The sequence below is a fragment of the Lycorma delicatula genome, chromosome 10 (assembly GCF_047948215.1).
Source record: "Lycorma delicatula isolate Av1 chromosome 10, ASM4794821v1, whole genome shotgun sequence".
NCBI classification, from domain to species: domain Eukaryota; kingdom Metazoa; phylum Arthropoda; class Insecta; order Hemiptera; family Fulgoridae; genus Lycorma; species Lycorma delicatula.
In genome coordinates this window covers 44,152,749-44,180,617 of record NC_134464.1, presented here as the reverse complement: position 1 = coordinate 44,180,617, position 27,869 = coordinate 44,152,749, and the positions used below count along the sequence as shown (strand labels likewise).

General features: G+C 30.6%; 1 protein-coding gene across 4 annotated transcripts in view; it reads left to right on the top strand.

Annotated features, from left to right (window-relative positions):
• The window catches only part of LOC142331535 (fatty acyl-CoA reductase wat-like), a 52,120-nt gene that overhangs the window by 2,949 nt on the left and 21,302 nt on the right, over window positions 1-27,869 (top strand). For all 4 annotated transcript variants that reach the window (XR_012758030.1, XR_012758031.1, XM_075377522.1 and 1 more), the window contains exons 2-4: window positions 2,323-2,562; window positions 13,416-13,558; window positions 15,685-15,794. Coding sequence is in view for 2 of the 4 variants with exons in the window: in XM_075377522.1 (XP_075233637.1) it covers window positions 2,323-2,562; window positions 13,416-13,558; window positions 15,685-15,794 (493 nt within the window). In the remaining 2 variants the exon portion in view is untranslated. The remainder of the gene's footprint in view (window positions 1-2,322; window positions 2,563-13,415; window positions 13,559-15,684; window positions 15,795-27,869) is intronic.

Below are 27,869 nucleotides of genomic sequence, written 5' to 3'. Positions count from 1 at the left end.
CTACATCCCTATTATTTCCAAAATTACCTCATTCCTGCTGTTTGCTACTATTTTACATATTTATTGTTTCTGTGTGTCAAAATGTATTACTAATCCAAAACGTAATACTAATCCAAGTCCCTCCTTTAGAGTTTTTCCACTGTTTTGGTAGTACATGATAATTTATCTTAAATATAGCTAATGTATGTTTAATAATGCATTTAATTCGTATGTAATCGAGTGTACGTATAAGTATTAAATAGTAATTTGAAATAAATATTGAGTTACTTTTCAAAAGATTTACTGTATCAATTGCTTGGATGTTTTTATTGTAGGATAGAAGAAACTCAATAATCCATTGAATTCTACCGAAATTTGCCCCAATTCAATTTATGTAATGAATTTCAAGTGCTTAGTTACTACGATAAAAATATTTTCTCAATAAAATAAAATTTTCCTCTTTTAATTTCTTTATCCCATAAAAACTAAATTATTTTACCCTGCACTATCTCTTAGGCCCTCATTTTCTGTTAACCTTTCCGTAGAGTTGAACAATATGAAGAACATAATCACACAAAAGCTCTACATCAATATTCTAAAAGTACCATCATTTTCTACCTAAGTTTCTGCCTAACTCTAAAAAAAACCTTTCACTAATAAAATCACTCAGTGTCAGTATGAGAATAACAGCATGTCACTGAAGAACATCAAAAGCAATAATACAACTGTTAAGATATAAGTTTTAAAAACTCTACATTCAATTTATTTGGTTTATAACACTAATGTGATTGTATGCGTTAGTGATGTATTGGAAAATATCAAATAATTTGACTAAACCATTGTTTCTCAGAAAAAATGAAATATTGTTTCACTTTGGTAAAAATGTTTTTCCGCCTACTGCATAACAAACACACTGAATCATCAGAGCTTTAAGCTCACTCTAACAAACATTAAAGTTTCCAAAAAAGAATAAAAAAATAAATCAACTGTTTGCTGTTTGTTGGTGGGAACAGTCATTCTTTTTTTGGTTTGATGTTTCATAGCTTGAAATTTTTGCATGGGATGTGAATTTGAAATTTTGTAACATATGGAGAATGCCATGCCTGAAACACAAATCTCTGGATGAAAGGCCAAGACGCTACCACTCTACCATGGATATTGGCTAACTGTTTGTCCAGCAAACCATTATTTTACTAATATACTATATGCTAATACACTATAAGCGAACTCTTAAGAAAACCAAATAAATCGTATTTATGAAAATATTGTAACATTAAAATGCAGAATAAAAGGATCCTAAAACTATCACATTTTCTGATTAAATGATATATTGTATTCACTACTGTCAACCCAAACATCCTGCAGCCAGCAGCCATTGTGTTGAGAAAAATATTAAAATGAATCTGTTGTTTTCAAACCCAAAAAATAAGTAATTTAGTGTAATGGAAAAACGAGATAAGACCTGTTTTTTTCCAGTATTTTGTTCAAATAGTTTTTTTCAACGAAGAGTTTTTTTTGATTAACAGAACAACGGAAAGGCCAAACACATAAAAGAAAATTATATTTTCCATAATTTGTTCTTCCTTGTACGAGGTAAAGGAAGTATTGTGATCGTGAAATTTTGGTTTTCAGATTTCAATGAAAATATACATTTTGACTAGTTTTGTACGTATGTACGTACATATTGTTCTCACATAACTCAAAAATGATTAGCCGTAGGATTTGATTTTTTGGATTTAGGACTGTTGTAACATCTAGTTGTTCAACTCCCCTGTTGATTGCAATCAAATGGACCAAAAATGTGTATGCACGGGGGTTTCAATTTTGAAACATTTGGATTTTGGACTTTTTCTTAAATGCAGTAATCCCTCATTCAGAGCTTTTCAACAATATATCATAAGTGGTACTTATTTTCATCGGTTCCAGAGTTATAGCCAAATTAAATTTTAATTAATGAAATATTTGGATCTTTTAAGGAGAAGGCACATTGATTCAAATCAGACTTCATCTCCCTTTTTTAACATTTTTTTAATTTAAATATATTGATTTGATTATTAAAAATTATTAACCTCTGATTGTAAAAAATCTTTACAATAAATAAACAACAATAAAAAATAAAAAAATGAAAAATATCAAAGTTATTAAATAAAATTTTATGTACTTTTAATTTAAAAAAAAAATGTGTATATGTAATTTAAATAGGCATACAAGAAGTATGTGGTGTCCACATCAGATTTTTTTCTTTTAATATAGTGATGATTTTTATATTATTGTATTTTTGAAAAGTTTGATCCATTTACTCCAAAATAATTGTTTTATAATCATGTCTGTTATCTTTTACAGATCTATTCAAAAGTGAATCCACTTGCCAAGGAAAAGGTTTCACTTATTATTGGTGATTGTAGTAAACCTATGTTAGGCCTTTCAAATACAGATCAACAAGAACTTCAAGAAAACGTAACTATAATTATTCATTCTGCCGCAACAGTTAGATTCGATGAAAAACTCAAGAGAGCAGTAGCTATTAATGTTATCGCTACAAGAGATTTGCTTATATTATCAAATCAAATGAAAAAGTTAAAGGTATTATTGTACTGTAATATAAGTAAAATTAAATTTTTTATATATATAAGATTATTACAAACAAATAATTCTAATCTGGTGATAACAAGTAATAAAACATAAGTATGACAGGTAAGTTATGAGTAAATTCTGTTCAAATTCATTCAGACAATTACAGCTCATCAGAACTCAAATGAAACGTGAAGAATTGAATAGAAAAGAAATACAATTGAAAAGAGAATTACTGGAGTTCAAAAAATTGTAAAAACAAGCGGATCACGGCAAGGAAACTGACCACTTCATTTGCATCTTCCAATGAACCCAAATTAATGACCAATTCGACATATCTTATTTCAATTTTTCCCAAATGTGTTTTGTAACTTAAAATTCGTTTTCTTTAATCCCATCCTATCGTAATGAAAAAAAAAATACTAACAAATAAAAGAACAAAAATAAATAAAATAACCAAAAACCCATGCACGTTTAATGGTCTTCATACATATGAGGAATAGATGTACTTAGACTTACATATGTACGTATGAATATGTAGGTTCATACATATGTACGTGTATAGTATGTACAAACATACATTTTAGCCTACGTACACAGCTTCTACCAGCCTATGCATTCATATGAGCCTATACATATGTAAATAATTATTTACTTTTTTAATTAATTTATTTTGTATTTATCTATTTTTTATTTATTGATTTTTTTTTACTAATAATTCTTTTTAACTTTATTTACTTTTGATTTAATTTTTATTGACACAACTACATTCTTACATTGTAACATTAATTATTTATTTTAATCAAATGAAAAGGATAATGTTAATACACAGGACAAAAGGATTAAAAATTAGGATTTTTATTTCAATTATTAACTCAGTAAGTACACCTACTACTTTAGCTCTCTTCTGTTTTCCTCTTCTTATTATCTGTCTATCTAACTCTTCCTCTACTTAACATTTTCCAAAATTTCTTCATTATCAACATGAATTCCTTCATCTGCTATTTCATATACATCATTCATCAGTTTTCCAAAATTGTGTAAAATGGCACAAGCAAGAAAATGTTTTGGAACTTTTTCTAATTTTACTCAAACCAGGTTTACGTCACCCAGTGAACACCAAAATCTTCTCCCACTCCAGTGTGAAAGCCTAGTTTTGCAAGATATTGAAGAAATATTTCCATTTTCTGGTTTGATGATAATGCCCCTCCCCTTTTCTCATTTACTTCATCCAGTAGGAAAATGTCACATAAATGATTAAATGACTTGGACTGATATAATGTCTCTTTTTGTAATTTTTTCTATCACAAACATTCATAAATGCAGCTGTAACTGATAATAAGGTTGGTCTGGAGGTACCTTAAAAATCAATATGTAATTTCTTATAAGAATAAGTAAATATTTTGTCCATTTTATTCACAGCCTTTTAAGAAATTACTTATGCAGGATCAGTATTTGTGTGTAGTTATCAGCAATTACTTATAAGGAAAAGAAATACCCGATAAGATGAAAGTATACCAATTTCTGATATTTTATTCTCACATTCATAAGCAATTTCTTAAAAAAAAGTAAGAAAAGTAATTACTGATTTTTATTCACGTCACCCATATCTTCCATAAATGTATGTATATCGTAAAAAACTGGAAGAAGTCTACCTCATTTTTGAATTTATCTGTAGTGACCATGCTTCTACAATAAGAAATCCAGTTACCTTCTGCAAGCTAAATGGAGTGAAATTCCTAACATTAGTTCTTCAAGTTCTGATTGAAATACTGCCTAGAATAGTATTAAAAGTAAGAATATTTTTACAAAGTCTCTTCTACTAGACAAGGACAGCAAATCCAAATGCTGATGGATATCAGAGGATGATTAATTGGCAACCACATAAGAATCAATAATAACAATAATAATTGAAATACTTTTTACTTTCTACCAAGCACTTTGTGCCTGCAATTCATTTTTGTTATTGTAGTATTAATGTTAAATACCATTAATATTAATGTTAATTAATAGTTTCATTTTTAATACAATCTATAATTATTAACTTTTTATGTTCTTGAAGGAGCAGACAGACAAAGCCCCAATTTCAGTTTAATTTCTCAACCAATATTCTTGCAAATGTTCTTTGTTTCTTCGGTTTTTCTTTTTTAATGTCACCTGATTAATTACATTAAACTAAAATAATTAATAAATGGGAGAATGTCCCCATTATAGTTCATTATGCAGTGAGTGTATAATGATACCCATTAATGCATGGGTGCAAAGTAAGTTAAAGTAAACTTTACAAGAGTAGATTAATGGCCATTATAAAGAATTGCATATCATATTTTTTCTACAGCTGAAAAAATATTGGGATTACTGATTTAAATCAATGATAGAATACATTGTAATGGAATATATTTTAAATTTCTCAAAAAATACATTAAACAATTCATTTCTGTGGCAGTAAGTTATTAATCATAAGTTGCCTTTTCTTTATGATTGATTGGTATTAAAGACTTTTCTTTCCTAGAATCTAACATAATTAATCAAAAGATAAAACAGTGTAGAGTAGAAACTTAGTTACCTATCGATTTACTTTCAAATTAGCTTCTACTTGTTAACTACTAAATCAGATTAAAATCAAATTATGAAAACAGTTGATATATTAACAATATCCGCTTCTGTTCGGTAAATGGCTTTTGATCATTTGAATACCTGTAACATAATGAAAATCTGTTTCATAATGTCCCCTCATTATGATACAGCCATGTAATTCAATTATAATAAAACCACAGAAAAAAATATTTAATGGTAAGCTAGAAAATATAATTAAATAATCACTTTGCACGCAGGATTCATTAAAATTTGTTCAAAAGTTAGAAAGTTGCAAATCATGATTGTCTTTGAAGTTAAAATTTTTGCTTACACTGAAAAAAAATGTTTTGATGTTTTTTTAAAAATGATTGGGCTTTCAGAATAAAGAATGTGGAATATATATATGTAATAGATAAAGATAAGTTAAAATTCGTTATGCCATTTAAGTAGTGATAAGATGATAAATATTGATAATCAATAAATATAGATTAGTACTTTTAACTTTAGTAGAAGATCTACGTTTACCATGAATCTTGAAATGTAATTTGATTATAGCTTTATATAATAAAATAAGCCTATACTATTGTATAATTTATTAAATTCCATAAGCAAATTTATCTGTAACAAAAATTAATTATTACATAATTCAAAGATCAACTCTCTTAGTTCTGTATTTAAAAACTTCTTTAAGATTACTTAACTTTTTTTTCTTTGGATGTGATATTTTTTTATTTTACCATGAAAATTAAAAACAGTCATTCATAATTCATAATTGAGTCATTTGAATCTTAACATAAACAGATATGCATTGAAATGCCCTATTTCTAAATTTTCATTAATATCTGCAGATGTGGATCTTTTTTTTTTTAATCTGATCTTTATTAAAATACAAAAACTGAAAGTTTACTTGCATGAAAAGTTTGAATTATCCAGAAAATATATAGTATAAAATTTATTTAAAATAATGATAGGCTTATTTATAAATCACCTTGAAAAGTTTGTAATGGGGAAGAATAACATTTAAAACTCAATTTAGAATACAAAAAATAATCCTCCTCTTTATAAGACTATTAATGTTTCCTTATAAATCATTGTGTGTGTGTGTGTGTGTTTGATATAATATTTATATTTTAATTGTTATTAATCACCTACAGATATACCACAAGTGACTCCCTCTGAGGGGTTAGTGATTGAAACTATGGTCCACTCACCCGCATTCCTACTAGACCGAAAGGCACTGGCACCAAAAGGCCTTCAGTGGCCTTGAGGGGAATCGCATTGAAAGAAGAATACAAATATCTTCCAATCTACCAAGGAATAATCCAAGTAAAAATACTTCCATACCCGATCCACAAAAGAACAGAATGAAGTCCCCAACTCCATCTTTTTAAAATAAAAACAAATATGTAACCGCCATTAAAAATTAAATATCCGCCCAATAATTAGAAAGACTCAACAGCAAGAGATTGACGTCCAGACTGTGCGATTAATAGGGGAATAAAATATCCTTAGATATCTTTACATTCTGTAAACAAAATGGAAGTTGACATATTTCGCTATAATTAACACCCCGTAGTTATCTTTGTACATGTTAACATGTTTATCTATTTCTATATTAAATATTTCTTTCTTTGTAACTGTTAAATAATTGTTTGTAAATATTAAATATCTGTTACTGCCTTGGATAATGCTATGTACTTAGTGTACGTTGTTAATTTAGTAACAGAACTCTGTTTGTGAGATTTCCAATATGTTGACTTTTTTTAACAATCTTATTTCATACTGTGTTATTGATTTTCTATGAATAGTATCACTTGCCTGATCAGCATCAACTAATCAATCCTTAATCTTATTTTTAACACTTTTGTTGAAAGTTAGTTTTAAATTTTTTGTTAAATATAGCTATTTTTAGTGCATACTGTATTATTAGTAATATTTTAATTTCAAATAAATACTACTTAGATAACAGTATTAATTTTAAATAAAATACTATTTTAAGTTGCATCATAACAATTTCAAATGTGCTTAAATAATTCACACTAAAAGCAATGTCAGGTCTTGTTCTGGTACTTAAATACAAAAGTTCACCTATTAGATTTGTGTATTTTATTCTAGTATCTATTTTATTTGCAGGTTCTAATTTTAAATTGACTTCCGTTGTTGTAGTATATAACTTAGTTTATTTTAAATTTTACTTTTTTTGCTAATGATCTAATACAGTTTTCTTGACTTGTTATAATTTTTTTCTCACCTCATAATTATTACTTATTTCTACATATTTCCTTCTTTTCCCATTTTTTTTAATTTTAGAAGCGTTCTGATAACTTCATTAATCTTAGTCTGATCTTTACTGCATATTAATAAGTCAAGTTGATTATTATAAACTTCGGAGATCATTTTCCCATTAAAAAGGCTGTTTCTCAACCACATCTGATCGATAATGAAACTATTTTGACAACAATAACATAATAAAATTTTTAAAGTTAACACTTTTAGTGTTGGTGAATAAACATTAATTGCCTGTTCTTCCTGTTGAAAACCTCTGCCTGCTATGACTGTCTTTGAATTTACATCTACTTTTCATTCTAAAAATCCACCTTACATCAATAACTTTTCTATCTTTTCTCTTTTAAACTATTTTCCAAGTTCTATTCTTAGTTAAGCTTTCTATTTTTCTATGTATAGCTTTTTCCAATTTTCAGCTTCACTGCTTAGCGTAGCCTTCTCATATGTATTTGTTACACTTACATCACCGAAATTAACATATACATAATAAGTTACAAAATCATTATTTGCATATATACTATTTGGCTTTCTTACTCTCACTGACGGTCTAGGTTCTATCTCATTATTTTCATAATTTGCTTCTATTTAACCTCATCATCACTGTATAACGGTTTTTCATCTAATGTTTCAGTATAATAGCTATATAATTAATCCAGGAGTTGTATGACTTACCTAATCTCAGCCACTTGACTAGTAACTTGTTATCTTTGTGACGGATAGCCTTATCAGTCATGTATAATCATGTATGTCTTTGTGTTTGATCTTGTTCATGGAATTTTCTTTTGAACGATCAATTGATACATCATTGACTGATCAATTCATACATCACTGACTGTTCAATTCATACATCACAGGCTGACTTTTTAATTCATCTAAACATAAATTTTGAATATCTCATTTGACCAGTTGGATAGGTAGCCTTTTCCAAATGTTTTTCGTTCTTGCTTGTGCAAATGTAATTGTCAACTTTGAGTTTAGGTGGTCTGGTCTTGCAATACTCAAGTTAATCCTCTGCATGACCATCTTTCATTGCTTTTGTTTATATCTTTCGGCTCTTTTAATTTACCAGAAGACCTTTTTGTGCTTTCAAATACTGTGGAATACTTTTTTACAAATGCCGTCTAATCATCACATATGAATATCAGTCTCCTTTCCAGCTTTTTTAGTTCCAGCTCCAGCTTCTTCCACACCGCTCACTACATTGGCTAGACTCCGAAGGAAATGTTGAGCAGCATTGTAATAATAACAATACTAGAGGTAGTGTACAACAATTTCAGCCGCAAAGCAATTCGTTGTTTGTGTAAACTGTTTACATTAAGTAATGCTGGATAACCAGTTGTTAATAATTACTTCCTTTATTTACGTTTTAATTTTACATTAAATCAGTTAAACATTATATTAAATTATGACATTTAGGTTAATTACACATTTTATAGAATATTAAACATTCTGACTAGCACAGATATATACATTTTCATGTTAATTGGTTCACATTGTAAAGGAAAGTAAAAATTCATACATTAATAATTCTACCAGTTATTAAGATCAGCTGGTTCAATAACAAATAAGAAGAAAGAAGAGAATGACAGGAGATGTTTACATTAAGCAAGAGGACAAAGAAAACAAATGAATCTGAACAGGTAAGTCCTGTTTTATCTTATCTGCAGTCGATTCAGGCCATACAAAGCACAAGCAGTAGTTCAATGGCTGGTATTGATATATGACATGAAGACAGTTAGACAACAGTGTGAGGTAGTGTGCAAATTTATTTCGTCAAAGTGTACGTGCAAAATATAAGAATGGTAAAAAGTTTTGATAATTCTTAATTGGCAGTAGAGGTGGCAAACCGTCTTTACTGAGATGTGGGATTTAACATGTGCCAGCCAGTTTTTGTGAGCAGCACAAAAGTGTGCCTCTAATTTCATTGTACATTTCCATCCTTACTGAAGAATATGAAGCAGCATTGCCATATTTTGATTTCTTGATTATCTTTGTCAATTGTAATCTATATAGAGCGAGAAATCAGTCATATTAATAGTAATGGATCGATTTTTATTCTTTATGTACAGTAAATCTTAGCGATCAGTTTTTCTTCATAGCAGACTTCTAATGGTATGGTTTCATTTTTTTCTTCTGTGTGAAAACTATTGATTCATTCAAATACTGGAATGTCTGCGACTTTTTCTAGTAACTGAAACTTGCTGAAGTCATTCTTGTTAAGTAGCAAATTGTACCATTTTTTTTTTAATGTTGAGGATCTTGATCAGTTACATTTTTTGTGAATATAGACAATCTAAAGTAGCACCCGTCTTTGTTTTTCTACATTGATCACTCCTTTTGAACTTCATTAATTGGAAAACCGAAATGGAATGAAACATATTTGCTGGCCTCCTTAGATTCTTAGTCCTGCGGAGTATGGCCGAGGGGACTTGATGCTATTATAGATGTATAGATAAAATAGCCACTTAGGTGGCTAGAGAGCCGCCGAGGTGCTTACTTTGCCAAGATAGGCAGGCGTTTTGGCATTAAGACCCGGTTAGCTGAGATATTTTCTGTTAGGATGAAATGGATGAGAAGCCAAACTGATAATTGTGTTGTTTTCAAGTTTAGAGGGTCTAAAACCTCCAGTAAAACCCGTTAGCGCTACAAACAGAAGCGGTGGTGTGGCGACCAGGATCATAACAAGGTGGATGTCTTTTCTTATGGGGATCAGAATGATCACTCCTTTGTTTTGTTCTGTGAGATCTGGTAGATCGCTGCAAATTTTAGCCGCTCAATGGAAAGTTATTGTTTATGCATTACCAACAATTTATTTTTGCTAGCAATTCAATCTCTCCATTGTTTAATCTACCTAACGCCTCTTTCAGCATTTGCCCAAATCATTTTTACTGTAAACAATTATATTTTCAGTTTTAAAATTAATATCTCGTGCCGCATATTTTCCTTTGCTATCTACATTTTCATACTTTTTTCGTGTGTACATTCTAAGAATACATGAACTTCAATAATTTTTCGTTTTATTAAACTTCTTGATCAGTAAGTTTATTTTTTTATTTTTATTTTAAGCTATATAGGAATAAGTAAAATACCCTTTACCCCTCTTTTTTATTTCAAAAGTAATCTAAACTAGATTATACTTAGATGGATTTTCCACGACACTAAACAGTGAATGTTCACATGTACCTAATCTAATTTGTTTCGTTTTGCTTTCCAAATCAGAACTCTTATCGCATCCTATTTTTTCTTTCCTCTGTAACTGTATACTTTTATTGTTATGAGGTATACCAAGCATCAACGCAAATGAATTTTTGGCTGACGGTGAAATTCTCAATAACATTATCGAACACTTTTTCCAGTGCCATATCTGTTTCATTCTTGCCATTCACCGCAATATTAGTGCTATAGAGTACTAGTTTGACACGTAATGTCGGCGAGATAGGTTGATCTTAGACAGCTCTGATTTTGAAGATTATTATTGCAGTGTTTTCGCTAGTATTTAAATCTTTTCTGATTTTGTTTGTTTAGTTTTTAATTTAGGTATTATTCTAGTTTTTGTTGATTTTTAGGACTTGGTATACTTAGGCTATTGCGCTAGGAGGATGCCAGGAAGCAGGAATTAAATATAAGTTTTACAGGTAATCCTAAAGGTGAATGAATAGTCACAAATGATAATAAGACAGAGAATAGTATTCGGTAAAATGAGGGGATACGTCAGTATCCCATCAAGACTGTTGTTAACAAGCTTTTGCGACCACACATGATATTTTATGATGTTCCGCGGAATTTAGGTGAGGAGGGTTTTGTTAATGCCCATTTGAGTTCAAAACATTACATATGCATTTAATATATATATATATATATATATATATATATATATATATATATATATATATATATATATATATATTTATGCATATTAAATATGCAGAGAAATTTAATAAGCTTTGTAAAATAGTATTTTGGACTGAAAGAAAAGATAACAGTGAAGTGCACTACGTTATTAAGTGCAAAAAGGAGTTGCAGAAAGCTTTTGAAGAAAATAGATGTTTGTTCATAGACTTTTGATCTGTAGGGTAAAAGATTACATAAAGGTGACCCAGTGGTTAAATTACAAAATAATGGTTATGTAACCATTACATAATGGTAATGACCAATTAATGGTAATGGTTATGACCCAATGTTAATTACATAAAGGTTTCAGTGTTTAAGGTTGGGGCATGTAGCCAAATCATGCAAAGAAAAGGAGCTCTGCTCCTACTACAGTAAGGAAGAGCATCATAACATAGATTGTTTGGTCAAAAAAGAAGGGGGTCCACCTGTGTGTAAAAATTGTTCTCGATTAGACAAGCCAGCTAGACATAACTGTAGGTCAGAAGAATGTCCTGCGTACAAATGTGCATGGGACTTTCTTAGCAGTCAGATAGATAAATAGATAGTTCATATTTAGATAGTTGATTTTTTAATGTTCTGGTATCTGTTAGTTTCCCCTATTAAACTAGTATTTTTATTATTTTGTATTCCTGTTTCATATGTAATGGTTATGATTGGGTTTATGCTTATGTTTTTGTTAGTTTTAGTGTTTAGATAGTTGTTGATTTCATTTTGTGATTATTTACAGGTTTATTTACATATTTATGTTTATGAAATTTTTCAGTGTTAATTTAATAATTATTGTTATTTTATTGCAAGTTTTTATGGATTTCAAGTGTATGTTTTTAGGTTTTGATTTGTTATTTTATAGTTCGTTGTTTTAGTGTCTTGCTTGGTGTTGCATATGGTAACTGCTTTTTCCCGTTTTTGGGTAGGTGTAGTGTTAGTTACCAGCTCAATCGGGACGGTCTTACTTAATACTATGAGATTATTTGTATGGCTAACTAGGCTAGTGTAGTACACCGATGGGAATGTCATTCGTGGCATTCTGACTGAGGCAGTCGAGATTGATGGAAGATGTCTGTCGCTGAGGTAATGAAGATGACCTCTGGTAAAACCCTCAAAGCTAAGTATGGAAGGGGTGAACTGGCAACCGTAACACCATGGGATGTTACCGTCTTCTCCAATGGGATGAGGATGCTACAGAGTACTTTGTCTTCCTTCTCTGACATAACATTCATTTTCTGTACAAAACCTATTTTACATTTAGTACAGTCTAAATGTAATGTGGCATGTCTTTTTAATAGAATCAACAAGCAAAATTTTGATGTCTTCACCTATAACGATCAGAAATGAGATCATCTGTTTTATCATGAGTAAGGTTTTTGTATTGCTATACTTCAACATTAAATTTTGGTGTAGATTTTGTCAAGAGATTGAACTGTATTGAAATAGTAGGCTTATACCTTTTTGCAGTACTGTTGTTTCTACACCGCTCAGTAAGTTTATCCTCTTAAAGGTTGTTGTTGAAGAAGTTGTAAGCTAATGTGTACTCAGTATTCACCACCACTTCATTCAGAAGCTGTATCCATAAACAGTTTAGAGAAAGCTAGGCCTTTGACAGGCCTAGGCCCATCGAGACAATCGTGCAACACATTGAATCCGATATTGCTACTACAGCACCATTTTATTCATTCCTGATGTAACTCACAATACCCATCAACAGCACTCAACATATTGTTGCTTGTGATGTTATATGACCTCAGACATGTTAGATCTTGTCAATGATACATTAACTATTTAGAAGTATTTATAAATTAACCAGTCAGTACTTTTGAACTAGAAATTTTGATGATAAAAGTATTGTGCAACATCACCAATTGCTATTAAATTTACGATCACACCAAAACCCCTATATTGCCAGGCATGTAATCAAACAGACTTCTAGTCATCGTTATAACACTAGACAGAACTGCCAAATAGCCTAAAATCTGCACTTGATATTGATGTGCATGAGGTTGTTAATTGTTAAAGGATAGTTATTTTTATTTTAATCTAATTTTATTTCAAATTTAACACAATAACTGCAAATAAATAGAGATTTATAAACATAATTAATTTTTCTGTTCCAGGCATTTGTACATATATCTACAGCTTTCTCAAACTGCCATTTAAATAAAATTGAAGAAAAAGTTTATGAAACAATCATTGATGACAAATTAATCACTTTAACTGAATACCTTGATGATCAGCAGCTGGATCAACTTACACCCAAGTAAATCTTATAATAATGAAATAATTTTTTAAAACAAATTTTTACTTTTAGTAAGAAATTTTTACACAATAATATTAACATCGGTGTGTCATATCTACGTACTTAAACCAATCCTTAATATTTGGTATTAATTACGTTTAATTTTATTTAACATCTCTGCTAATCAAACAAACATTTTATTCTATAACTGAATGAAGTTATAGTTATAGAAGTATAAGTAAGTTATACTCACTCACAGACAAGCACATTAAATATGTTTAATTATATTGTTAAAGGTATAGATGTATGTTTAAATTCTTTTATAAGTATCAATATGGAATGCAGCTACACCTTAGTACAAATACAATTTTTTTTTTTAAATGATAACTGTGTAATAGTGAATGAGTGACTTATGACTTTCTCCTAATATTATTTTAAAGCATTTACTGTATTCTTCATAACACTCAGAATTTAAATGAAATAAAAAAACATAATTTTTCTGTGGCAGTATTTATGTAGTATAATATAATTATAGTTAATATGGTTTTTGTTCTTCTCCATGCAGCTTATCACATTTTTGTTATCTGAAAATTTTAAAAAATTTTTGCTTAAATAATATCTCTTATTAATAAGAAACTGCTTCTTTAGCTGCTAGGATTGAATTCAATCATTTATCATTAAACATGGATAAAACAAAACATGTATTGATAGGCTACTCTCAGCTCTCAACACTAACATTTCATATCTTCTGCTGTATGTTTCCATGAATGGGTGTAGATTGAAGAACAGACAATATTATTCTTCGAATTTGTTTTGATGATTTCTTGAGGTAGTCTGTTGAGGTTACATACGCATGTGATTGTGTTTATGCAGCCATGTGCTAATTTAAATGATGAAAATGATTTACTTCAGTCTATCTTTATGTAACTTGTAACATGACATTTGTTGTTCTTAACTTTGATTATTGCTTTATAATCTACAATAATTTAACTCTAGGGCTGGAAGATGCTGCTGATGGCTTTCAGTAGGTATTTGACATCAAGTGTTACGTACAACATTAAATACTTAATACAATTAAAACTTGAGAAACAAAGGAAGTTTCTCATGTCTGTGTTAGCCTATAAGTTTTGTTTAGTAAAGCAAATTGTTGTAATTCATATCACTTAATAGTTACATTTTTAGTTATTGCTTTACATATTTGAAATATTCTGCTCGTTATAATATATTCCAATAGTCTCTTTATTAACTATGAGGCTTTTTGTTAAACTATGTTAAATATGTACACAGTCATCAATAGCAAAAGTTTAATATATCTGCTATTTTTTATAATTAATTTATTTTTGCTTCTTTTCGTGGTCTTAAAATATATAATTCAATACTCTGATTCTATGTATAATATTTAAATTATATATTTAATTATTTTATTAATTTTTCAGTGTACTATTAATCTTATTATTTAATGTTTTTATTAATTCATTATTTCATTTATTATGTTTTTGTTTTGTAATTGCTTATTCTACTTTCTGCATTTTATATGTACATTGCAATATTTTTTTTTTAACTACTAGTTGTAGAAAACAATAAATAAATTAATCAATCAGTTAATTTGTTTCTTCTTCCATGTACTTCATAAATGAGTGGCATATCTGATCTTTGTAGAATCTGCACCCCTTCTGTTGGGGGACTAAAGCAAAACCAGGAAAGTAGCTTACCTGAATATAAGTACCAATACTTTATGAGGTTGTTTTAAATAATAAATATGTTATTATTAAGAATTATAAAAATTAAAATGAGAGAAAACCCTGATTTCACTCAATTATGTTCAGGCTAGAACATTACTTTCCTCAGAATGATCATTTTAAAAAGGAAACATGAAACATGGTATTACAGAAGCAGTACTCATATGAATACTTCATGATAGTTAATTATAACCAGCACTGTCAATAAAGTAAATGCTGTATCAAATATAAATGTGCTTAAATGCACCTGACATATGTAGAGTTTAAATAAAATTTTCAGTATAGTTTTTAAATTAGGGTAAATTAATATACTTTCTTATGTGGTTGGTATTTCCTTTCCAATTTTTACTCTTCAGATCTCCTAATGGAATCTCTTTAAACATTTATTAATCACTCTTGCTTTTTCAGATTTTTAGAGAATTGTCCTAATACATACATATATACCAAGAGGGTTGCTGAAAGTGTTTTTAATAAATATGGTAAAGGGCTTCCTATCGTTATCGTAAGGCCCAGCATAAGTAAGTACTAGATTTCTATAATCATTTATATTAATTAGTAAAAAATAAATAATACGGTAGACAAAATTAAAATATCAAGATTCTTAATCTTCTACAGAATAGCAGCAGTAGCTTGTCATATTTATTGATCTGCTGCTGGATGACAGGGAGATTAATGTCATAGCCCACAATCTGTCACATAATGTTGTTGAAACCAGGTTCAAAACCCATTAAATGTGCATTACTACTGTATGGATTTGAATACATATATTAGTTTTAACCTAAGATGAATCAACAGTTATTTTCAGTGCCTAGAAATAATTGACCTGTGACTGAATATTATAAACTAAATTGTGATATAAGCTTAACAAACAAAAAAAGCAGAAATCAAGATAAATGTTGTATATATTTTTAAATAACTCAATGTCTACCCACAGTAGAACAGCCTGTTTACTGTCAAAACCTCTCCAGTGTGTTACTAATAACTACATGAAGCTAAGCAACACTGGAGATATACTGCTAAGCCAAGAGTTTTAGGAGGTACTGCCCTTTCCTTTCCTCTTGGAAGTATAAGAGTGTATTACTAACCAATAAATTCATACTTTAACCCTAGATTGACCAAAGGGAGTCAAAAAATGTTGTGCTAATAAATGCTGTACAGTAAAAAAATAAGAAAAGATTAATTTCTGTCATTAAAGGGGACCTTCTATGTTTTTTGAAAAATCACATTCAGATTTCTAAGGTTTTTTGTTTTCGTAGCAAAAATTAGATATTGGATATTTTTTAACCTTCCCTTGTGTCAACAAGGAACTCATCTCATTATTGTTAAAAAGAAAATATTGTTTAAAATAAAATGCATTTTCCTTGTAATATGAAGGGATAGGTGTTACAAACATTAAAATGTTTATTTTGTTTTTTTCTAGATGAGAATGTACTTTGTTATGTTGAATTAGCATGCCTATTTATATCCAATCAGCTGATATGTCAGTGTGTGTGTAGTTGATGATATTTCTGTACAGGGCTAGTTTTATTATTTGAGTTTTGTGTAGTGGTTGCTTCATTTCTTGAAAATGAGTGAACATATTTCTATCATGATATAGAAAGAATATTACATCTAAAAATTGACAATATTGATCTGGATGAGTTGTGCTATTCAAGTGAAACAGAAGACTTTGCTAATGGTATTAACGAAGTTCATGCTGATGGTTTAGGAGATCCTAGTGTTGAAGATGAACAAGAATTAGATTTAGAAAATAACCTTGGGAAATATATAGCGAAATCAGGTAATGAAATTCAAGAATATTTAGCTCATAAAGTTAGAGGGTTACTCATAGAATCATAGAAAATATATTTTGTGAAAAACCAGATTTGAAGGATACTGATATAGTAACTACTTATGATTTTTTTTTGAGATTTTTTTCAGAAAAATGTCTTATATTGTGAAACATTTGAATGAAGAGGCAGTTTTGTGAAATTTAAATGCTTGGATTTTTAGAAATACTTATTTTATTAAGAGCATATAATGATAACTTAGATATCATGACTTCTGTCAAATGAATTCAGAAGAGCAGCATATATCACTCCTATAATAGATTCCGTGGTTAGCTCACAATTACATGATTTGATGATTAACAAACAAGTAAAATTAGGCAACAGAATGACAAATTTACTCCAGTAAGGGAACACTTTGAAATTTTTGATAACGATCTTTCAAACATTACACACCAACAGAAAATATAGCTAACAATGAAATGTTGTTCAGAGGTTGATGTCCGTTTAAAGTAATTTAAAAAAAAATTGGTAAGTAATGGTATTCTAATTAGACTGTTAACAGATTGTAATCAACACTTTGTACTGAAAATGGATATCTATTGTGAAAAAAGACCGGGTATACCTGCTGACACAATATCAGTCATAAACTGTCTGGATACTTATATTACAAAGTCAGGGAGGAATGTAATTACTGATCGGTTTTATATATCTTTATAAAGAACATGATCTAACAATGGAAGGAACCTTGCAGTCAAACAGGAAGTCCATACCAAAGGAGTTAAAAGAAACTGGGAACCAGCCATTGCATTCAAGTATGTTTACATTCATAGATCCAGAATCTAATAAGCCTCCTGTGATTTATGTCATACAAATCAGTTTTACGACTGATTTTATAGTCATAAAAGAAGTACTTTTTAGGCTTTTATAAGAAAAGCCTAAAAAGTACTTCAACTTCTTGTCTACTCAACATAATTCGTCTAATGAAGGAAAAATGAAATCTAATATAACCCTCTTTTATAATTCTACAAAAGGTGCTGTTATTCAACCGATTAAATACCAAAGGGGTACCTAACAAAAAGAGTGCTCAAAGGTGGCCACTTTCTGTTTTTTATACTCCTAATTTAAGTTGTATATATAAATGCTTTTTCACTATACATTCGAAACTATCCAGAATGGAATAAAAGTAAAACAAATAGAAAAAGAATCTTTATCAGAACTTGAATTATACCTTATCAAACCTACTGTGATAGAATGATCAAAGAGTATTTTTGGAGTACAAATCCAATAATCACAGCAATAGAATGCATTTTAGGATATAAACTAACAACAACTTCCAAACAGAAAATAACTGAGTCGTGGAAAGATCGATGCCATACCTGTTGTAGTGAAGCTTCTTCAAGGAAAGAAAAACAGAACAAATTGAGTAAAGTAACTATTGTTTATGCAGAGTGTAATGGATATGTATGTGGAAACTATTAAGAAAGATCAAAAATTTATTTTGATTAAAAAAAAGTAATCGAATAGTTTAGTAGAAATGTTTGAAATCTACTGATGATAAAAGAACGTTATTATTATTTAAGATTTTTAATTTAGTATTCATCACGTAATCTAGAAAATTGTTTTGTTTTATTAAATAAATCATACTTTATAACAAAACTATAAATATTAAACTCATACTTTATAACAAATCTGTAAATATTAAACTTCTTAATTAATATAAACACATGGTAAGAGTTATTTTAAGTGTGGAGATTTTTTGAGCCCCCTTGCTCCTGTGCATTACTAAAAATACCTTGTCATCTTGGATTAAGCTAACAAAATGCTATTAAACTTCGAAAGATAATATGGTTTAAAAAACAACTTTGGTTTTAAAAATGTGGGAATGTACTCCAGAAACAATTTTTGGAGCTATTGCATGGCTCTGTATTTTTTATTGCTCCTGATGCTGATAAAAAAAATCAGTTGTAGGTGGTTGGTATTACTGTGGCCCAAGCATTGAAATGTTTAGAAAACATCTTTAAAATAATAATATAATTAATCAATTTTGTGTTTTATATTTAATATGCTATTTTTGTTAAATTTAGTGTGTTTATAAATTTTACTTTGCTTTAGTTCATTAGGTCCATAAAGTTTTGTGGTATACAAAAAATTTACTTGCAATTGATAAATTTGTATGCCATGTCAACAAAATTAAATCGGACCTAAGCTTTAAAATAAAAGAACAATAAAAAGAAAAGAAAACAATAAATTAACCAAAAATGGAAAGATTTGTTAATTAGAGTATGCACAGGAGAATTATCAGGTGCAGTTACATACATATAAGTAGGATCTTTAAACCCATTGGATTGGTCTAGTGGTGAATGCATCTTCCCAAATCAGCTGATTTGGAAGTTAAGAGTTCCTGCGTTCAAGTCCTAGTAAAGGCAGTTACTTTTATACGATTTGAATACTGGATCGTGGTTACCAGTGTTCTTTGGTGGTTGGATTTCAATTAACCACACATCTCAGAAATGGTCGATCTGAGACTGTACAAGACTACAATTCATTTACTCTCATACATATCATCCTCTGAAGTAATACCTGAACAGTAATTCCTGGAGGCTAAAAAAAGAAAAAAGTAGGATCTTTAACAAATAAGAAAAAGATGGTCCAATTCTTTTTCTGTGTAAGAGAGATATAAAGATAAAAAGAGAAATCTTTTATATAGAAGTATAATATTTTTCCATATAAATTATATTAGATTACATGTGTGAAATAGCAAATTAGATCATTTTGGTGAGATTTTATTTTAATACACCATTTAATATAGTTGACTATTTATTTACTATAAAATTGAATATACAAGTAATTTAATTTGGCCAAATACATGACTATGACATATATTTTATTATAATAATTAAACTTTATATCAAATTATATTGAGAGTAACTAAAAAAATGCAAAAATATCAATAAAGCTATTTTAGTAATATAAAATATATATGATGTTCTATTCCTACCTATTTTGATGCAGTCTTAAAAAAGTTCATTAGAGACTGGAGAAAAATTTTCAAGCAAAATGTACTTAAAAGTCAAACTAGGTTATATAAGAGTATTTGTACAAAGATTGCTTAGGAAAGAAGGTATAAGACTATGAAGAAATTCAGGAAGGAAACAGAGAGTGGAATCCAGACATAGTTAGAAAAGAGAAAGAAACAACACCAGATTGAAAATAAAGAAGAGTTGGAAGAATAGGAAATTAGACGGTAATTAACTATTTAACATAGTCCTATAGTGACCAATAAAAATATAGAGCAAACCATATATATACATAAATAAATATTAACATTTACAAAAAACCTTTTTTTTTGTCAGAGAAGTCACAAAATTATGTTTTTTTGTTTAAATTTTTACTTTTTTAAGATTTTGAACCAAACTAAATTTATTTAAAAGTGAACTTTTTAAATTTATTTAAAAACCAAACTGAATTTTGAAAAGTTTGCTTCTTAATATATTCAATTAGTATTATAGCCATCTTCTGTGATTCTTGCTGCTGTTCTCACTTGGGCATCAGATAGTTTTATTATTGATGTGAATTTTTTATGGTTAGGTTATATTTAAAAAATGGTACAAAAAAAATAATGTTAATTGAGAGTCTCGTTTGGTGGATTCATGGTTACGTCCTTGATTTTTTGATAAATTTTTTAACCAACTTCGAGAAAGGAGATTATCAATTTGAATCTTTATTTATGTCACATAATATCTCCAACATTAGTTAACTGATTTTGACAATTTTTTTTTAATCAAGAGATACTTTTATTACAGTCCCATATAAATTTTAATCAAATCCAATGATCATCTTAGGAAAAATACAAAAAATCCTGAATGGCTCAACACCTTTAGCTGCTGACCACTCGCACCAGTACCTCTGTTCCTCTGTTCTCCAGTTCTCTCACTGTTCTTCCAGTTCCTCTGTTCTCTGTATGACTAGGATATTAATAACAGTCTATATTATTGTTGTTTAGTCTCTGGGGAGATATTCATTGCATTTCTTTCTTTATTTTTCTTCCTTAAACAATCATTCCTTTTTTTCTTGGATACTTTCCTCTAAACTCCATATAAAATATTAAACCTATAATTAATATTTGCATAAGTGGTGAACAAGTATATTATCCTTAATAGCAAAATTACAATATAAATATTTATATTAAGCATGCAATAATAAATTCTAATTTTGTAATATTATTAAGTAGTCATACAACAAGCTCCCAGCTGACATTACCTTGTATGATTCGAGTTAATATTATAATTTTGAAATAAATAATATTCTATAATTATTATAAACACTTTTTTTAACTGGGTACTCACAAACATTGTGCAAATATCTAATTGCGATAATGAAACCTATAAATTGGATAGATTACACAACCTAACCATTTCTGTTACAGCTTTCTCATTATGTGGTCTATTTAATAACATATTTGGGTCCAAATCAGACAAGGCGATGTCCTCTAAAGTTTTAACTTGACTAAGAGTGACATAAATCTGCTCCTTGGTAAAAAACGTTTTTTTTTTAAATCTATCACTCCTCTGTCAAGAGTTGTAGCTTGCAGTTTGTGAACAGTTACAATCCAGATTAATTTTAGAGGTGGCATTCTGCACTCGACATCTCCGTATCCCTTTGTCACTTGGAAAAATAATATCTATAAACTGAAGTATTAAATTAATTTAAAAAAAAAACTTTTAATGTAAACCTCTTCAATCATTATTCTACATGTAAATTCTGCAACATAATGTAGTCTTCTGGAAATCAGAACATCTGCTCAGCAATCTAATATTTTAAGAATTTTCAATTTTTATAAATGATGACATTATTTTCAAAATATTCAGTGACTGAATATAGCTGCAATAAAAATAAATAAAAAAGAAATTCATGTCAGTAGTACGGAAATGGGCATACAGCCACCTAAAATGACGTCAACCAAGATGGCGGACAAGATGGCGGTAGTCGGCCATCTTGGATTGTGACGTTGGTGGCGCCGTAGCCCGCAGTCTTTCCAACTTGTTTTTTTTTGGGACGTTCCTCGAGGATGATCCTGGTCGTCGTAGATCGTGTACCGGGAGGCGGCGCCCGCCATCTCCATGACGAAAACCTTATCGCTGTCGTCGCCTCAACGCGGACGTTCCTCGAGGAAGATCCGAGCCGTCGTAGTCGTTGCACCAGGAGGCGTTGCCCGCCCCGCTTGAGGTCTTCGTTGTGGCTCGTGCACCAGGAGGTGATGTGAGACGTACTTTGAGGATGATCCTGGTCGTCCAGGCGACGGTGTCGGGAGGCGTCACCGCTCGAGAGGTTCTCGTCGTAGATGGTGCACCGGGAGGCGGTGTGTGCGTGTGTGTTTACGTGCGTGCGTCAGCGGAGTGAGGCAGGGTGTTTACCGTGCGAGATGCGGCGCCCGACTGAAGAATTGTGGGACCGACGTGGTCTAAAGTTGTCCGATTGACCAATCGCAGCGTTGGAATTCGAATCGGCGCATGCCCACTAGGTAGCAACCGTGGTGCGTTGAGATTTTTTTGAGTGAAATCTCTCCCCAGTAGGCCTACAAAACATTCGTACAAATGATTTAAAATGTATACTAAAAATTAAGTTGGATACTATAAAAATTACTCCGAACAAAAATAAAGATAGTCTTGTATTCTGTGTATAAAAAATAAATGGTCGCATTTCCACACCACCCAGGAGGTAGCAACCGTGGCACATTGAGATTTTTTTTTAACGAGTGATATCTCTCCCCAGTAGGTCTACAAAACACTCGAACAAGAAAAAAACATCTTCATGATATGTCTTTACAAGACCGCGATACGATAAACATCAAACGCAGATGATGGTTACCGATAAACTTACACATCTATCTGAAAAAACCGTTAACTTTCATGTATGTATGCGGAACAATTGCAAGTCTACCAGTACCCATCATCTGCGTTTGATGTTTATCGCATCATGGTCTTGTAAAGAAATACCATGAAGTAACATGACAAAAAAAATGTTTCGCATACATAAGTTGTGTAAAATATTTAAATACTCTCCTCACCATTTGCAACATAATCCAATAGTAGATAAATTTATTACCAGATCATGTCGCTGGCCTTGGAACCACTGCATTCAATGAACGTAATTAAATATCGGTTTAAAAAAAAACAATAGTTAGTTACAATTTATTGTATGGGGGTTTAAAGTGTTTTTTGTTTTGTGTATGTGTGTAATTTTGTGTTGATTGTGTAATGTGTTTTAGTCCTTAAAAGGACTTATTTAAACATCGTAGAAATTAAAAAATTCGTGTAGACGATCGTTGACGGTTTTCTTTATCCTCTTCTTTGCGTTTCGTATTCTTGTATAAAACAAAATAAAGAGAAGCGATATGACGTCCTCTCATATATCCATTGGTTTTAACGTAATCGAATTCTGAATTTTCATTTGTGTCGTACGCCACCAACAGCGGTTGGGTATCATCATCACCGTCGTTGTTAGAAGAATCTACCTCATCGCGGGTCCTGAAGAAAAGTCCTCCATCCGTCGCTACATTAGCTATTACTTTCTTTTTTCATTTGCAGCAAACACGTTTACAGCGAGTACGTTATTTTTTCGATGCGACGTATTGAGATTTTTTAACACCGTCGCATTCAACTTCATATTCGACGAACGATTTAATTTGAACGCCTTTACGTTACCGTCGTCACCGTAGAATCCAGAAAACAGTACTTCTTTGCTGTGAATAAGTGCGATAGCTTGTTCACCGCATTCAAATGCGCAATAATATTTTCGTCCATATCCGAAATCATCATCATTGAAAACCACTCTTATGGACAAGTTATCACTGTTTTTATCGAAATCATGTTCAGATAAATCGACAATATATACGTAACTGTGTTTTAATTTAAAACACATAGGCGTCAGATGATGGTCACCGACGTGCACGCATACATCTTCTTCACTAAACTGATTCATGTTTACACCTGTTGTCGATAACTATTTTATTTCCTTTGAACTCGAGTGGTTTTGTTCCGATCATCCATTGATCGTCAATGTTTTTCACTCCGTAGACGTAGTCTTTTTTTTTTACCTTTATCCGTTACGGCAACATTCAAGAAATGTTTTGCACGAACACCCAACGTTTTCGGTGTCGACGGGTCTACAGGTTTGACGAACTGTTTTTCCGACGGCGGTGTTTTAAAGAGTCTTCTCATAACCGTCGGTGTCTCTTCCACCTCCTCCTTTTCACCCACTCCCTTTGCATCCTCTTCTTGTTCTTTTTTAACATCGTACTTTTGTTTAAAGCATGATAAAGTACTCGGAGCGGTTCGACAATAGGCTTAAAATGCTTTTCCATAATTTGATCCGATTCTGTTATTCCTTGCGTAATAGCGCGATGTTTAATCGAATCTCGTGTTCTATCGATTTCCATTACCAACTTCGCAGACGACGACGATGGCATATCGACCTCGTGCTTGTTCGATATTGTGGTTACGAATGATCGGAAAACAGTCGATCACATCACCATCCTAGTTCCACCGATCTAAAGAACACTGCATGTTTTTTGGTTCTGCGTAGGAAACGTATAACATCGATTAACGAAACATTCATTCTCACCGGACGGTGATTGGTATTGTACAATTCGCGGTAATATTGCGTAACACCCTGATCGATAGGCGGTATCAACTGTTTTGTGCTTGTGTCTTTAAAGACGACGGCTCGTTTTACATTTCCAACCCACAGCGGGATATCCACAACCGTTGAGTGATCGCGTTGCGGGGCCATTGTCAAGTACCGTGTGGACAGTCGTCTGATCGGATGACAATCGCCTTCCGAATGTAAATGCAACAAATAGCCTATTCAACAAATAAAATTCGTCCGGTTTCGTGCCTGCATATTCGCACCATTTTCGCAGCAGATCTTCGTTTTGGATTTCAAACAGTTCGCGTCGTTAAATTGCTTTTCTTGTAAATACAACTTCTTATTTTTTGTTACTGGATGGTATTATGTATTACCTTTAAATACTTTCTAATTCTGCTGTTTATTCTTTATAAATGATTAAGTATTTTGCCATAAAAAGAAATGTCGTGGGAAATTTTTAAATGTTGTAATAATGTAGGCCTATTCTCAACAAATATCATTATTAGATCAGCAAAGAAAAGCTAAATGATAATTAACTAACATTATAATTGTCTGACATATATAAACATAGTTTATAATGGATCATGATTTTATTTATCGTAAAAATAAACATGGACAAGCCAAGTATTATAATTCAGGAAATGAGTCACCTTTCTTAGAATCATATCAAGAAACAATGTAGCTGTATTGTTTGCTATGGGTTCATAGTTTTCAAATACAGCCAGACCAGTATAAAAATAAATAATTACCCATAAGCCTATGTTATTTAATGCTTGAATATAATTCAATTACTAATGGTCCTGTATTTATTGATCCTGTAAGAGCATTTGTGCAAATTCTGCTTCTTTTTATTCAAGTTTTGATTGAGGGTAATTACATTTTTTAATCTGTTATACATTTTTAGTGTTTTATAATTATGAGTGAACTTAAGTCTACCATAAACTACAAAAAACTAAAACAGTAGGCCTGGGAAATAATAAATAGTATATATGAGTTTATGAAACAAGAAGGTGATCATTTTCCTGAAAAAAGAAGATAAACTCCTGATTCACAATCAGAAATGTGAAGAAAGAACAGCAGCTCTGTGTGGGGTATCCCAATCCTAAGTTCTAAGAGCATACCCAACAGGTTGGTCTAGTGGTAAACGCATCTTCCCAAATCAGAGAGTTCTTTCAGTCAAGAGTTCCAGCATTCAAGCCCTAGTAAAGGTAGTTACTTTTATACAGATTTGAATACTAGATCATGGATACCGATGTTCTTTGGTGGTTGCATTTCAATTAACCACACATCTCATGAATGGTCGAACTGAGACTGTACAAGACCACATTTCATTTACACTCATACATATCGTCCTCTGAAGTAATACCTGAACTGTAATTACCGGAGGCTAAAACAGGAAAAAATCCAAAGAGCAGGAAAAAGTAGTTGCTAAAAAATTAGCCAAAAATCTGGCAGAGACTTCTTTCTCTACTCCAAAAAACTACAAACCCTATGAAATTCCTGCAGTGGGACTAGATGACCGACAAGTGTGTGTTGAGATGGACTATACATGAATTTCATAAAATTTGTAAACCATGAAAAAAATAATGTTAGTGCCTGAAGATGCCATTGGTTATTCAGGAAAAAAGACAAGTTTGAAAAAAAATATTAAAAGAATTGGGCTTTACATGGAGAAAATCTGAAAATAACAGAAAGATTCTTACAGAGCAACATAAGGTTTAAGTAGTCAATATCTCACTGCCATAAAAAAAATGTAGAACTGAAAATAGGCTGATGGTGTAATCTTCTCACACTATAAATAGGTCATGGTGTAGTGATTTAGGTGATGGGCTGAAAGTTCCTTTTTCAAAAGGCAGCCTATTTCAAAGTACAGGTTAGAAATGGGTTTTATACCAAATGCCTTACTAACTTCGCAAGCAAGATTAAAAAGTGGCAATTACATAGATCAGATGAAAGCAGAAAATTAATTTAAATGGACAGAAAGATATTAATTCCAAATTTCCCCAAATTTCTGTGATAATTTCTGACAACGCATCCTATTACAATGCCATGTTAGAAAAACCACCAATCTCCACTTCAAGAAAAGAATATGTGGTAAAGTGGTTACAGAAGCATTCTGTTCCTTATTCTTCCTTGATGCTGAAATCACTTTTATATGAATTGATAAAAGCAATCAGGGAAACTTTTACTGTCTATGTGTTTGATGAGCTTTTACAAAAAAAAAAAGGGCAAGATGTTCAGCAACTACCTGCATACCACCCAGAATTAAATCTTATCAAGATGGTTTAGTCAGAAGTTAAAGGATACGTAGCAAATCATATTGAAACTTTTGATATCAAAGATGTTCAAAGGCTATGTGAAAATAAAGTGGTTGACATGAATGAAAAAAGTTGGAAGGTGTAAAGTGATTACATTACCGAAACAGAAGCTGAATATATGCAACAAGAACGCAATATTGATAATAATATGGAATCATTTACTTTTCTTTAAAAGAAGATAGTAAAAGTGACAGACGCGTGCGCGCAAGATGATTACAATAATGATTCTGATGACAGTAATCTCAGAAATTCTAATATTTCTTGCAAACTGAATGAACTTCACCCTCTTTAATTAAAATAGTTTTTTTGTTTTTATATTTAAAATAATTAGTTTCTGCTATTTTCGATCCTATTATTTAGTGTATTTAATCGTAGTACATTAATTTTTTAATATCTGTTATATTAATAAAATGTAACACCAGCACTCAATGAAGATCACATATATTTTGATTTGCATGTTTTATTATTTTATGTTTTTTATTTTTATTTTTATTTTAGGGCTGCTATTCTACAATTCTCAGCTTCATGTAAGTCCTTCTGTAATTCTTGTCATGTTTACCATTTTGTAAAATGCACAGTAACATTTTTTTTGCAGAAAATGGTCAGATATTAATCAAAAGTTTTTCACTGATTCAATTAAATTTGACATAACATTATATATATATATATATATCAAATTAAATTTTAAAATGTTATAATCTCAAAAGTATTAGCTACACATTTAAGGTGATTAAAATTTCAAAAAACTTTGTTCTGCAATCCAATAATAACACCATAATACATCTTATGAAGGCCCATTCATTGTTAGGTAATGAAGTAAATGTGTTATGCTAAAAGGATAGTAGAATGATTTGAGTTG